Source organism: Vanessa atalanta, chromosome 23 (genome assembly GCF_905147765.1).
Source record: "Vanessa atalanta chromosome 23, ilVanAtal1.2, whole genome shotgun sequence".
NCBI lineage: Eukaryota > Metazoa > Arthropoda > Insecta > Lepidoptera > Nymphalidae > Vanessa > Vanessa atalanta.
Window position 1 is genome coordinate 9512122 of NC_061893.1, and position 16292 is coordinate 9528413.

The 16292-nt window shown below is 35.1% G+C and overlaps 1 protein-coding gene across 6 annotated transcripts in view; it reads right to left on the reverse strand.

Annotated features, from left to right (window-relative positions):
• LOC125073203 (protein Skeletor, isoforms B/C) overlaps nt 1–16292 on the reverse strand; it is a 72712-nt gene that overhangs the window by 9756 nt on the left and 46664 nt on the right. For 5 of the 6 annotated variants that reach the window (XM_047683930.1, XM_047683932.1, XM_047683933.1 and 2 more), the window contains exon 7: nt 241–340. In XM_047683930.1, the coding sequence (XP_047539886.1) occupies nt 241–340 (100 nt within the window). Of the gene's footprint in view, nt 1–240; nt 341–11483; nt 12582–16292 lie in introns of those variants that run through there. The other variant, XM_047683936.1, reaches the window with a different exon arrangement.

A 16292-nucleotide genomic window follows, 5' to 3' on the forward strand; every position in this document is an offset into this window, starting at 1 on the left:
AAAAAAATATTTTTCAAAGAAATGTAAATATTTATTTTTAAAATTAACCTTTTCATCATAAAACCATTATAAACCAAAGAAATTGATGGTATAATGGTGACTGTTCCGAATGTTGAGTGTGTAATCTATTCGACCTTATATAACATAAATACAAATATTCATATACATATATGTCATCAACATGTCTAATGTCTATGGTCTAGAAAAAATATATTTCAAATAAGGTGTAATACAACGTACCAAGCTTAGCGACGAGCTGCAAGACAATGCTGTCCCCGGCGATGGCCCACCGCACCTCGAAGGCCAGTTCGTCGTGTAGCACCTCGCAGTTCAATTTCGACTGAAATAAAGTAACTATTATAAAACTTTCGAAACGAGCTTTTCAATTGATTCTGATTCACAATGATTTAAGACTAGTTCGGTGGTACAATCTTATGAACGAGCACCTAATTTTATCTCAATTAAGTATTAGTATTTAATATCCAGGTTGGGATCGCACAAATCCTACCACCGGTGGAATTGGTTATTTAATATAATTTAATTAAATAAAACGTTTACATATTTCAAAATAACCCTTTTCATTTCAAAATAACCCACCGCAAAAGTGCATCGAAACAAAGCGACTACTTTGCGAGAAGACTGCGTTGTTTTATAATACTTTAAGTCTCAAGACGATTCGAACTCTTGTCCAAACTCGTCTCCCGACCGCGGAGTGAGGCAGACATTAAACTTAAAAGATTTTTTTCTCAATGTTTGTTTTGTTTCCACTTTAAGAGAAGTTATAATTCGATGTCTGGGTTCTCTCGTCGGTATTTTTTGTGGTCCAATCTCTAAATCGATGAGAGATTTTTGGTAAACAATAAATAAATTGAACAATCTATTCGACTGTTTTAAAATCATGCGTATTTTGGAGTAAATTCTAAATAAAGCAATATTTTTCACATTTTCCTTTTATTCTTCGGCAACGTTTTTATTACAATCATCCTAGCGATGCATTAAATAGCGCCATTTATTCACAGCTACATAGACTAGGAATACTTTATTGATAGTTTTATTGAAATGTATGATTGTCGAATTTTCAGATAGGTTTTTAAATGACATTTATTCACACATTAAAATTAATTGACAATTTAGGTAGTCCTAGAGGTACAGAATATCACAACAAATTTTGATAAAAATGAGACCGATGATAAGTGATCACCTTCGCCGAATGGAGTGATCGGATACAAGTTTGTTAGTGATTAATTTTATAAAACATATTTCACACCCCGACTAATTTTACTCGTTTTTATAAAAAAAATGAGAATATCCGTTGCGATTCAACGGAGAAAAGCTACTCGTATTCTTGCCCTATTCCTCGCGGTCATCATTCATACAACATATTATAAAACCGATGCAGTAGCTTTCTAAGTCGCAAATGTCCGTCGTACATATTTATATAAGTCGCTAGTTACAGTACAAACAGCGCTAGGAACAAACAGAGCCCCAGACCGCAGCAGGAGTAAATAATTTACTAATTAATTAATTAAACCATACTGTTATCATTCCATTAAAGCTTGGTCTAATTTTGCGCGCTGCAAATATTCTTAAACGTGCACACGTATGGTGTAGATCGGAAGTTTAAATCCGGGCAAGAGCTACTGACTTTTCATACGCCTAATTTCTATTTAAAACCCAAAACTCATCTCACATCACGAGGAAACTGTCTGAATTGATAGGTGTTGTATGCTTCAATTTTCATCGGCTCAGCTTTTGAAACAAACTCCAAACTTTGTTTTATAATAAAGGAGTGGACGCGTCTTCTAAATCTCATTCAGAACCGTATTTTTTACATTTCCTTACATTCGAAATAATACTTAAAATATATTTACCTGAGTAACAATTCTATTGGGACATAATAACTTAATCACATTAGTAGTTTTATCACATGTTAGGCTTTCAGAGAGGTGAAAACGCCAACGTCCCACGTACAATGCCACGGGACAATCTTTTAGACTTTTAGTGAGTATACCATAATTTTGTAAATGATGTCTATTGCGTTTTTGTTTGACTTTTTACTTACATATATGTTAATTATAAAGTTCGAAATTCAAATTCAATTGTCAATTATTTCTTAAATTCTCTACTCTAACAATAACAAAATAAATAGAATGTCCTAATCATTGCTCGTTTTCCAAGAAAATCATAGAAAAGAAAGCAAATTGTTTAGATCGCTCCGTCATAATGATATTTACTCAACTATTTTAATGGTTAAATTATTATTATATATTTCGGATGTAAATACGGTAATGTCGGTGAAAGTCGACGTGTACGTCGGTAATTGTGCGAGATCTCAGCAATTATCTATGGCAAAATGTTTGTTAATAGCCATGATTAAAACCGGTATCTTGTAATTTTAAAAACCGGTTAAAAGAAATTTAGACTTTCGCTAATAAGATTTACTAATTAAACTATTAAAGCGTTCATAATTACATATAAAATACATCCTTCCTTAATATTTTATATATTATCAATATAATAATAAGGCCAATGGCTTAATTGCGCAATGTTTAGAGAGAAAAACTCTATTTGTTTGAAGCCGCTGAAATTATTGATACCAGCAGCAGGAAAAGTTAGTGTCTCGCCACAATTTTGTGCTAAAGTTTTATAAGTTATATTATTTACATTTTTTTTTTCTTGAAACGATAGTAATTGGTTGACCATAACACCGTATACTCCTTATAGCATACATATGAGACTTCTTACTGTCATGGGAATTGAGTTGTGTCTTGAAATGGTAATTATATTGACTCTCTTTGGCGGTAGAATTTACCATACTAGTTTAAATACGTACAGGATATATGAATTTATTTGCTTATGTTTGTTAAAGTCCTGTGAAGTGACTTAGAAATACTTCTAAAGGTATTCTATTTAGAGTTTACAATCATCTTTGAATCAAAATATACTTTGTTCGAGTAGGCTTTTACGAGCACTTTTGAATCGTCATTTAACAAACTATATTAAGTGAAACTACCACCCGTATTGGAATGTAGATTCACCGAGAAGAACCGGCAAGAAGCTCAATAGTTTTACAACATTACAATTACAAAGTTATAAAGTTATGGTAGCCAAATACAATTATATATGTATATAATATAGGATATATTCAGGCCTGGAAGTCAATAAGTATTAGCTCTACGCCTTTCTATCATCTAATGTAATTTTTACAAATGCATTGCGAAGTGACTGTCACTAGAACAAACATATCCGTTTAGTTCACAAGTTGGCTTATTGGTTCTGCTAATTATTCAGTGTCTCACGGCATCCGCAGTCTGACAGAATCGAATATTAAATGCAACTCAAACAAGCCGTGAGCGTGATACAGTCACTATCGATTTTCAATTGCTCTTGTCGCGGTAAAGTTACCGAATTAGCTTCCACAGACTCTTCGCCACATAAATATTTGATCCCGCCCTGATTCCCAGCGTATAATCCAATGCTTACACCGTAACGATGAAAAATATACACGTTAAATTATACTTTATTCCATCCTGAGTGAGTATTCATATTGATTGCAGCTCGATTGATGTTCGGACAGTACGGATTAAGTGCGGTTGTTATTCAATCGTTTTCAAATAGCACAAGTTTTTAATTCTTGAATATCTTTAGTTTAAATTGGAGTTTATTTTAAAATGAACTAAAGTTCTAGAACTTTTAGTTTTATTACATAATTTATTGGTCAGATCATTGTGGACTTCATGGTGTCCATTCAAGTTTTGCTCGGTGTTTTAAATGAATGCGACTCGAATGTGAACAACTTTATAACAGTGATGAAGTCTGAATTATTGAAATTCAGTTAAACTATATGTAACTCGCAAATCACTTCAAATTACCATTACCTATTACATAAAAAAAGGCACGAGGTAAATAATAATCGGCAACATTATCAAATAAATCCGAAATGAAATCGACACCAATACGTTATCTGTCCGTGTATGTCACTGACAAGTGTGACGCGATCAGCCGTGCGATGTAATTCCACCCAGGCACACCGTATTCAGCTTATTAAGCCGAACACCGATAAGCCGCCGATGATGATAATTGCAAGTGCGTGTGAGCCTCTTGTCAGATTATCTGTAACGGCCATCTTTACTACTTGTCCAGCGACATTCTAGTATTGATTAAATCTTATCATCGCATCTTTATTAAGAGTATAAAGGAGCGTATTGTGCGTGTAATTGCGGAACTTAACGCTGGCGATATCGTCTTATCAACTAATTTGGTATTCGTATTCACAAATGAAAAAAGGAGCCGAGATGGCCCATTGGTTAGAACGCGTGCATCTTAAGCGATGATTTCGGGTTCAAATCCAGGCAGGCACCACTGAATTTTCATCTACTTAATTCCTCGTGCTCGGCAGTGAAGGAAAACATCGTGAGGAAACCTGCATGTGTCTAATTTCAACGAAATTCTGCCACATGTGTATTCCACCACCCGCATTGGAGCATGGTGGTGGAATATGCTCCAAACCTCCTCCTTAAAGGGAGAGGAGGCCTTAGCCCAGCAGTGGGAAATTTACAGGCTGCTAATGTATGTAAATTTACAAATTGATTGTAGCAACTAAATCAAATATTTCAAAACATTTGAAGTAAATAACAATCTTTCTTCTTGAGGAGGTTTGGAGATTATTCCGCAACGCTGCTCCAATGCGGAATGGTGGATACATTAGCAATGTGAAACTCTATGGTGCCTGTCCGGTCTTATACCCACAATCTTTGATTAAGATGAATTCACCTAACCACTTTCTCATCTCAGGCCAAAGTATTTGTTTATTCATTAAACAATGAACGCGAGAGCGGTGCAATACTACTAAAGTATTCATTGAACCGAGTGGCGACTACTCGCCACTCGGTTCAATGAATAGATGCCGATCTTATTTGACTCCTTTCATATCTAACTAAAAACCGAGAAGACGCCACGCACGCGTATTTGCTGTTCGATTTATTTAACATATTCGCGCAAATATAATCGAATATATTGTTCACGCGCTGTTGTGGTCGCACAATAAATACAATTACTTAAGTGCGTGTCAAAGAAGTTCACGGAGGTTCGTAGTAGAGCGACGGAGGCGTTGTGAGGTTATTGCGGACGAAACAAAACCGTAAAATTTATAATTCACAGTGAAAAAAGTGATCATACTATTATTTACCAGTAACGCGTGTGATCGAAGTTCAAAACAAAGTAAAAACAATATTAAAATTATCCACAGTAGAGTACGTCCGTATGCTCATTGCATAACAAACACCGAAACAATACGTCGAACATGTTACATAAATATTATATTAGGTATTCTAACTATATATTCCTAATTCAAATAACGATTGAAAATATCAAATTCTCATACTGAACGATCATTGTTTTTATAAGTTTACTAATTACGGACGTATCAGTGCGACCTTCGAACCTTCACTTCACTTCACTAACTTTCCAGTCTGACTCAAATAAGAGTTTATAGATTCGAATTTATATTATATAAGAATTTAAACAAATAGCGTTTGTGCGGCTTAAATCAAATATTTTATGTAAACGGTACGTTCTCTATGACGCTGGAATAGGCTGTCGCGGTGCGGCTCAGACATCCTGATGGAGTTCTGTGTTTGGTGAAAGCGATACGACCAGCGGATAAGTCACAACATTAATGTTATCGAAATCAAACAAGAAGCGTTCCTTTCAAAGCACTTTATAATATTTAGTTATTTAACATAACGGTACACGAGGCTACTGGTACATATTATATTTTACTTTGTCGTCGTCATTTTCATAGCAGAAAATGGATTGTAAACTTACCACTGGGTAAGTACTACATATTGTTATAAATTAAAGAATTTGCACAATTTAATTTATTAATCATGAACGCCAATCAACTAATATTATTTCAATGCTATTTGATCATCTATACTATTTTATGTTTCATATGGCGTGGTATTTAATAAAGAAATATTTAAATTAGAAAAACGTACGGAACACTTCGCTTAAACGTGGTAGTTTGAAATTATACCTAATATTTTCAAATTTTAATATCAACTAGAAGTTTAATATGATTTGTTCTGCCTTGTATATTTCTATGCGTCCGTTGTTCATACTTGGAACACAAATAAACTTGCTTATATTGTTGTTCAATGAAACCGATCCAAACACAACAGCAGCAAGTAAGTGATGCCGTAGCAAAACATTGTATCGAACATTTCGCCTTGCCCTCGTCATCTTGTTTTTACACCAAACCCCACAAAAGAGGTCTCTGAGAGCAATTCGGAATCCGTGGTATAGGTAATGAGGGTGGAACATCGCATCGTTTGCGTAACAGCCTTATTGCCTATGTTACAGTAAACATCCCCTCCACTCGCAAGTAGCTCTTAATTCACAATACACAAGGGTCAAATTGCCCTGCATACGTGTGATACTATCAATTGACTCTATCAATCTATTGGAAAATAGACTTTAATGTTACAGCTTAAAACTCATATTTGAACGAAAAGTTTCGAAATAATGCCTTCAGTCCAAAATTAGTTACAAAGGCTTCTCTGTTCAGCTATTGGAGTACAAACTAGTCCAGGTATATCAAAGTATTTCATTTTGTTTCTCTTATTCGATGTAACATAACGTGTATTCGCTCAGGAAGTTTGACAGCGACCGTCAGCTACGAATACACTTAAAGTATTTTATCTCAGAATTTGAAGAATTAACATTTAAGAAACGCTTGGATGTATTCAAGTAATAAATATATTAATGGGTTGTTACTAAACATAAAACAGCATGGAATCGCCCTACTGCTGGGCGTCTCTTTAAAGAGAGGAATTAGAGTTTATTCCACCACGGCTTATGAATATGTGAGACGAAAATTCATGCAGCCCATGCAGATTACCTGACAATGTCATTTTTCTCTGGCGAGTATGAGATAAATTTTGCGCACGAAACTCAGTGCAGTTTGCCCGAATTTCAACTCGTAAATTTCGGTTAGAGTCCTCGTCTTCTATTTAGAAACCACCTCGCCCTCGGCGCTCTGCTTTACTAAACATACTTATAATGTAACTTATAAATACATAACACCCCAATTTGTTTCAAAATTATAAATGTTTAACAAATGGCGGATACCAAAAATTATTTTAATATAAAATGGAAATAGTACTTAAATAATACGATTACAATATAGTGTTATGGAAAGACACGCCCTATATGATGATAATGAGTTTATTATTCCGTACAATTTGGTATACCTACACCTGCGATGAAAGAACCTGGAGTTATTATTTTTTCATTTTTATACACGATATTTTATACTATTATACAGTTTTTAATTTGATTGAATTTTTAAAATTACTATTCAATCGGTAAAGTGGAAAATGAGATATTTTTGACATTAATTTTCTTTAAAATCCAACGACGATCTACTCGGTGTTAGCAGTAGAGCTGTGTGCTGTATAGCTGTCTGGGTGGAAGTGATTTATATTTCTAAGAGAGCCGGTGTCTGAGTAAACGTGACCCCTGCCGTCAGGCGGACTACTTGATCATACGTCTTTTCTCGGCGCGTTGGCATAATTTGCCATCTTGATTCATATTAAATTAACATCTTATTAATGTCACAAATGAGACGGAATTTCTGACTTTCAAAAAAATAGTATTCGAAACTCAGTTTAGCACGCTGCTTAACTTGATCAAGTAATATATTCTAAAGCTTTGTAAAGCTAGAAACATACTGATACATTAATAATGTTTTCTTAAGTAAAGAACACGCCACGAATTGCAAAATTACGTGAGCACACGATAATAAGGGATATTCATTTAGAATGGCGATCTTTAATATTCACAGATAACGACAGATGATAACGGATTAATATTAATTAATTTATTTATAATTGCTTCGTACTTGGGAAATAATAAATTTCTAACCTAGTATTTTTTTAAAAAAAATCTTTAGGTATTTGTATATAATATAGGTACATACGTAAATATTTTTTAAGCCTCATGTCATAAAGATGAACCCAAATGCTTGATATGCAAGCATCCCCTATCCCAGGGTCGTACGTGTAGCAGCCGCTGCTTTAAGATGTGTTTATCCAGTCCGTGTATCCCAAGCTACTTATCATATTTTGACAAATGAGGTGTCGTTAGTTTCGCCTTAAAGTCACGTTGAATCAAAAATGACGAATATGATGGATAACACGTCAAGCAAATATAAAAAAAATACAAAAGTATCGTGACATCGAATTAATGTTTTAAAATGGTAAATTCTGAAATTGTATAATTTATTAATAATAATATTATATACCTTTTCGTGGGTAGGTTTTGCAATTTCAGGTTAAAAGATTAATTGTTAAAGAAATGACTTAGCGATGATGTACAAAATTATCTTCATACAGTTGTAATAAAAACGAATGATTTCAGTGCTATGGCGTTTATAGACTTCAAAAAAGCACTTGAATCTTGCGAGCGTTTCCTAAACAAACGTTTGCTTTACGGATCGGATAATCAAAGCGAGGCATCTCTGCTGTCACTTTACACGACACACGTTCGAGAACAATTACAGCAATTTACTGCAACGCTTGTTCATTCACCAGACGGTATTCGTGTATCATACTCGGGCTCGCAGGCGTTGGGTCTGATTCCCTCCAAAATAATCAACCGTATTAGCTGGTAAAGCACGATGTTACTCAAGGTCACAGCTTACCATCATTACTTTCATATTCAATGGTTTATTTTGTTTTATATCTTTATACCGTGGAATGAAGTCGTTTTATTATGGTGTCAAATTAAAGGAATAAATAAACGATCACATTAGTAAAGTTAGCGTGTTTTATTTATATTTCTTGTGATGCGTATTTCTTGGACCTTCCTTAAAATATAACGTACTGATGAGATATTTGTTAACCCCGCATACAATAAATGGAATTCTTCATCTTTTTCGTCTTTCATTTGCTTGATAAATGTTTTAAACACTATTTATTGTAATTAACATTTTCATATATTGATATTGATGTATTTACTCGCGGAAGCACGCCGCTTACATTTAATTAATTATCATCGTTCATTAAAAATATGAAATGTCCATTTTAGTTATCGTGATTTTGATGTATGATCAAGCACACTAAGACCTCGCAAACACGCTAACGCACGCCGATAAGTTAACGTATAAGGGTTCGCCTTCTTGGGTGAACAGATCTGTACTAATACGGCCTTATCTATAAATCTGCTCAGTTAAGCAATGCCGTCTTCTTTAGAAAGTCAAATCGACGATGGCTGAATGAGCAAAATCAGTGTTTAACTAACAGCTAATCAAAGTTTATAAGTTAAAAATACTCTATAAAGCTGTACTATTTTTGTTCATATCTTTCTGTTAAAGCCTTAACATTTCAAGATTTATTGTAAACAAAGTAGATTCTCTGGAACTGATGGTACGAGTGTAGGGAAGCCTGTTCATTGTATTCTCAAGGAATGTGTCCAATGGGTTCGCGCTCTGAGATATCCGTCGCTTGGCCTGGCTGGACATTAGATTTTAGTTTAATCTTCATTCAAAATTTTAGTTATGTACGTATATTTATTTAAATCTTAAGCTTAGAAATGTAATATTTTTTTATTGTTTTGTTTTACGAGCTATTATATTAAGGTTCATAACAAACTTATTCAGTTTGTGAACAATTTTAAGCACTGAAATCTCAGTTTTGCCTGCCCAGGGTCAAACCCGTAATCTTTGGTTAAGATTTACGTGTCCAAGTCGCTGGACCGTTCCAGCTGTGATCCCAACAAGCTAATCATCAGAACCATCAAGTTGAAACGTAAGTTATACGAAGTTAGACTAAATATTGATTTCCTTCGCACAAGTTAGTTGGCGATGTTAAGAAAATTAGATATGCTGTTGAATATGAAAGCTATTTTAACGTTAAACAAGCATAAAGTCATAACGTACTAAGTCGTAGAGTCAGAATTTTGATACGGTTATCGTCTTAAAAATAATGAAGTTCAAAGGAAATTAATGAAGAAACAAAAGAATGATAAATGGTTAGTCGACGCTGTTAGCATTTCTCCCACGAGCGTTTGCTTTACGGCTCGCTCAAACAAAGCCAACAGCACTGCCGTCGCTTCACGCTTCGGCTTGCTTGAAGAATTGAAGCTAATTTACCGAACATCCCTTACGTTCATATATGTATTTTATTGCGTGTTTTAATCTTACGATTTAGTAGTTGAGCCCGAACGAGCGTCGCTTTCAGTCAATCTATTATCATAGACTATCCTTGTAATTGTCTTAATATTATTAATAATAAATAGCCAAACTGATTGTGGAAATTAGATAATTTAATATTAAGGTCTGTTTTCTGCGATATATATTTCTTCATTGTTTTTTTTATATTATTAACAAGTTGTGTTGAATTATACGAGGAAAGAGGTTCGAAGATTAATCAGCCTCATTGTGCGGGAGACAGATCACACACATATGTAAACCGTAACTATTTGCAGACTTTTTACAACCACGGACGGACGAACAGTAAATATAACTCCATCTCGCCTTTAGTCGGGAATGTTGCATTACGCAACAGCAGGGCGGGTTATATTGATAAACTTTTTCAATATAACAATGTTTTGAATATTAAATTAGATATCAAGTTAATAAAACTGCTGGAAAACAGCTGCTATTTAGACGATATTTTTAATAAATCTACAGGATTGTATGACACTGGCCATTAACGCAAATATTCTTCGAAAATGAATAAACAACCACTATATCAAGGCAAAGATAAATAAAAAATGATTGATTTATGAAAATGAGGAATAAATTAAAGGCGAATTATTTGGCAAGCTTTATTACTTAAGAGTATTCGTTGCTTTTATTGTTAAGTATAAAAGTATAAAAAATATGAATGAATGAAAGCAGATTATCTGCATTTATGAGAATATACACATTAAAGACATATGTATCTACAGATATACATATATAAACTTATAAGCAAAAGGTTACGTGCAAGTCAGGAACTACATCTAGACTACTAAAATAATAATATCTACAAGGCTTTAACTAAGTAAATCAAAAATATACAGTAACAAGTTCATGTTATTCCAATGACGTAGTTCTAAGTTGAAGAATATTTATTCTATCACAGGTGAATGCGAGTTCGTAAGAGAAAGTAAATTAGCAAGGATTGTTTGTGCGACGTATTCTTTCAAAGTAAGCAATACAAGTGAAGGAATATATAATATATTACATTGTGATCTCAAAATAATAACGTCCCTATTATTTTCTCACACGTTAAAATGTAATGCGTATTTTTATATTAGACATTTATCGTATAGTAACTCTATTCTAACGCAAAAGTTGATTAAGACTGGCTTATTAAATATGGCCGTTACCATAACATCTCACGATGACATTTCATATATGAATGTACTTATTCTTAAAATTGCATTTACTTCCAAAGTAATCAGTAGCTATTAGTAAAAGCATTTGAAACTTCATAGAGTTTATAAATTTATACTTTCGTGTAGAGTAAAATAATGCCTTATAATCGTATTGCACAACGGTTATCACAATCGAAATCACAATCTTATAATTTAAAATATTACTGGCCAGCCAATACGTAACACACACGTATTATAATGCTAATGGCAGGATGTCTTACATCGAAATAATGCTGTCTTAATCTAAGCGGCATACCCGACTGCAGATGTTTCCAAGGCTGCGAGTAAGAGGAACGTTTAGAAGGGCACACTTCATCGGTTTGTTTATTTATACGCGGATTGGCCAATCGAGCGTGTCGAAACGAGCCGCTGACTGACCACAGTCTCGAAATGGAAGATGAAAGGATGATTGATTTCGCAACGATGCTCGATGCGGCGTTGCACGATCGTTCATCGACCGCGGGAGACGCTCACTGCGACCCCGACCCCGCAACTAGGTCAAGGTCAACGTGGCGGTAGCTCCTTCTACCTCCCTGAAACTGGTCGGGGTTGTAAGGGAGCAACTGATACTGTAGCGGCTCTCGTTGGTACTGAATTTGGCGATACTGTTGCAACTCTCGCTCGAGCGCTCGGCGCTGCTGCTCGTAAAACTGCTGCTGATACAGCAGGTCCTCTGTCGTGCGGTCGATAGGTTGCTGTTGGAGCTGCGCGTTATGATATAACTGATTTCGGGACTGTTGCTGGTACTGATTATTCTGAACTTGGTAGTGTCGTTGATTCAAGTGGTCTACCGCTCGTTGTTCCGCAACCGCCTGTTGAGGGTGTATTCTTGGGGTGAGGGTGTGTTCCTTTTGCTGATAGTTTTGTAAATCATCCTGATACTGCGGCTCGAAGCTCGTCTGTTCTATCTCTTCGGAGCGCTGTATTTCAAAGTTTTTTTCTTTGGATCGGGTATCGGTCGGGATTAGTTGGTGCTGAGACGGAGTGAACTGGTCCGCCCGGCGGTGGTGCGCGTGGGTGGCCGGCTGTTCGAGGGTGGCGGGAGGGCCGGCGCGGAGGTGCGGGGGACGGTAGGTGGTGGCGTCGAGGCGAGCGAGGGGCTTGCGGGAGCGGGGGGGTGCGTGTGTCGTCTCTCCGGACAGCGCCTTGTTGCGGCTCTGCAACAGGAAAGCTCCGCTCAGAGTCTAGAGCGATATCCGATGGGATGGGTGATGGGTGGTGTATGGGGTTGGGTGATTTGTCAGATACATTCCGCTGACATTGTGTTTGATATTTGTGGAGTATGATAATATAAATTGATGAACTTTAACCTTCTCTCGAGAGTTCGTGCTTCACAGTACGCAATATTTAAGTTATTTTGAAAGTTTGTAATTTCGTTAGATCTTTCGAGTATGTGTGTCAATCTAAAAAGGTTCTTGATGAAAGAGGTTGCATCAAGTGTGCGTATAATTAGCCCGAGACGTATCACGACCGCCGAGAGGAGACTTGCAGTGCTTATTCAATACGTGTTACTAAATTATTATATTTGTAAATCAATTATATCGCCGTCACGCGCGAAGGCTGTTCGGAGTTGCAGAGGATGTATGTCGAAGCTTTTAAATTAATCCTCCATTTTGTTTATTGATTATTTTATGCCAATTGGAACTTCGTATTAATCGCATATCTGTAAAATTTATTGCTCACTGTCGTTCGTATTTCAATTAATGTTTATTTGATATCTTTGAATTTAATTATTAATTTTGAGCGCATTACATTATTATACTTCAAGCTAAATGCGATAAAATCATCTCATTAATTGATGCGAATACTCTGACGCTATCAGGGTGAGGTTTATATTTATTTGAGACTTTATACAGTAACTACGTATGTAATGATGAGTATAATCTTTTGTTGCTGCCTGTAATACAGTAACCGTTGATCCCTGTTGATAAGACGGCGCTAGAAAATACCTTTAGAATACCCGAATTCCACAAAACATAATTTTTATGATTTGTGCAATTGAATACAAATATATTTTACGAATAAATTTTATCGACTACTCAAATCAGGTTTAGTATATTTAAATTTTACTTTTTTTATAATTTTTACAATAACATGTTATATCGGCTCGGTTCGCAGCTGAAGACTTACATTGAATACTCTAAAAGGATATTAAATGTAATAAAAAATATATAGTGTGTATTAATACAAGTCGTTTTAATAATGAACCGTAGTAATAAAATAAAGCACGAGGTGTTCTTACGAGAAATATCCACTTTCAAAAATAAAGACTAAAAATACATTTATTTGCTACACAAGTTTAATCGTAACTGTATATATTACACGTTTCAATGAGGTAACTTTCGGTGTTACGGTAAATACCTTACAATAACAATAGTTTTAAGACACTTAGTAAAGACCGTAATTAAATGTGTTAATCGTATGCCGGGAATAAATAAACATACATTTAAACGAACTTTTTAATATATGATTATATATAAAATAATTCTTTAAATATATTTGACTTTGCTTTGAAAAACAAAACACATTGTTTGATATAATTTTGTATTAATATGTTAAAAATTCAGAGGTGCTGTTGCTCGTACGGGTAAATCCGCTCAATGTGTATTATGTTTGTATTAATATCGGTTAACAACTAATTTTTCCAAAGAAGTTGCTTTAGTCTGATACTAACTAGTATCATTTCATTACGTATAACTTTATAAAAAAAAAAAAAAACAATGATGTTAGTTTTAAGATTGACGGTAACAATTAAATGCCGCGTTCGGTTGTGATAGACCTACGAATATCGCTGCAAGCCACGCTGGTGTAGTAATCGGCGTTTCATTTCCCCGAGTTACATTCCCTAATGAAGCATCCGCAAACATTTGGACTGTTCAAGTCATTTCTTCCTCAATCCGCAGCTTGGAGCGAGTCCAAACGATTCCAGCAAATGTGATTTAATTAATTTAAGCCGGAGCGTCGAGGATGCGCTCTCATCGGGCAAACGCTAATGACCTCTCCTTTTAAAACTACCGAACGAATCCTGCCTTAAAGATACATTATGTAACGGTTTTAAGAGATAAACGAGGTCCTTCCGGAGATTAGCATCGACTTCAAACCTTTACGTATTACTTATTGAATATTTTAACATAAATCCAGTTATTTTTACCCGATTATTGATTTTTTTGTTACTTTTGAAGTCGGTTAAAATTTTGATCTAAATTATAACTTGAGTTATGAGTCTTCTCGGACTTTATTGAAAACTTCGAGTATATCTATAATATTTATGAAATCAATCATCATGAAAAATCATATGCCAGAAAAAACTACACGAAATATTATATACATGTACCACATTGTGAACAAGGTCCGAGCCTCGTCCGTAGCGAGGTAGGAAGGAGTTCATTCGTGGGTTGTTATAACTTTATATTGTATCAACTACAGTGTGTGATAAAAAACCGCCACCACTTAAAAAGTGTAAAATCCTTAATGTGGAATCATGACTTGTGTTATCCTTAGTTGTTCAGTTTCGAAGATAAAGATTTTTTAAGATACAAACACGGGAACGGTATTGTATTGTACGGTGAGCGCGTATTGTGGACAATATATCTAAAATGAAATTCGAAACAGTTGCGGTTTCATTTAATTGCATTTAGAGCTATTTGTGTCCGCGCGTTACCAGTCTGCTTCTAAAACAATTTGTAAATTCTGACGGCCATTTGTAAATTTTCACTTAAATCCCGGATTAACTTCGTAATATTTCATTTTGAACAAATTGACAATGTCGTTGCTGTATAAAATCCCTTTGAAATAACGATTTCTTTCCGGTGTAACAAAATTAATCAAGACAACGACCGAAGTAACCGTGGACCCGTTCCTTTGTTGTCATGATTATTTTAATCGTTTTAGACAAACTAGTGCAAGCCCGTCTAGGTAGGTACCCCTCACTCATCAGGTATTCTACCACCAAACAGCAGTACTCAGTATTTTTTAGTTCCGGTTTGAAGGCTAAGTAAGCACAAGGGACATAACACCTTAGTTCTCAAGGTGGCGCATTGGCGATGTAAGGAATGATTAGGTTCGGTTAGTTATTTCTTACAACGCACTTGTCTATGGGCGGCGGTGACCACTTACTCCACCACTCCAAACCATATCATAAAAAAATGACTTCATGAAAGTTGGAGGAGTAGGTAATCTGATCAAAAATATATTTTATAAGAGAGAATAGATGCAGCGCACACTGCTATACGCTAAAGTATCAGCAGAGTTGGCTCATCTCCGTCGAGATTGGCGGCCGTGGACGCAAAAAGGTCAGGACGGGCATCATAAAGGCTTTACGATATAGTAATACTGCAGTGGGTGCAGAGAACTAAACACTACGTTGAATTATTATCTCGAAGACATCTAGCACGACTTAGCAATTATAATTAATAGATTTGAACGTGAAATAAAACTATTTATTATTGCTATGTTTATATTATATGATACTCATAAATAATGGTACGTGTGAGCCGGCGACCGTGGTCCAGATTCAAGTGACATTAACTTTACAATGCAAGTGAGTTACTATAAATGAATGCTCGCCTATTTATAATGTATTTGTTTGTCGTGGATTACTCGAATTGTTAGAAGAAGTTGAAATTATACGTTTCCTTTTACGTTCATTTTGAACCCTCAGTCTTTCGCCGCACATAAACATAAATTCTAATGAGAAAAAGTGACAAATGAATTCATTAGTGAATCAATCCTACAATGTTGAAGATTGACATTCGGCATGAAAATTTATATTCACTCGAATGAACGTTCTTCAGAGTGAATGTCTAATATCAACTTTAGGAATAAATATTACCTTATATATTCAATGAATATGTATGGTTTATATGTAT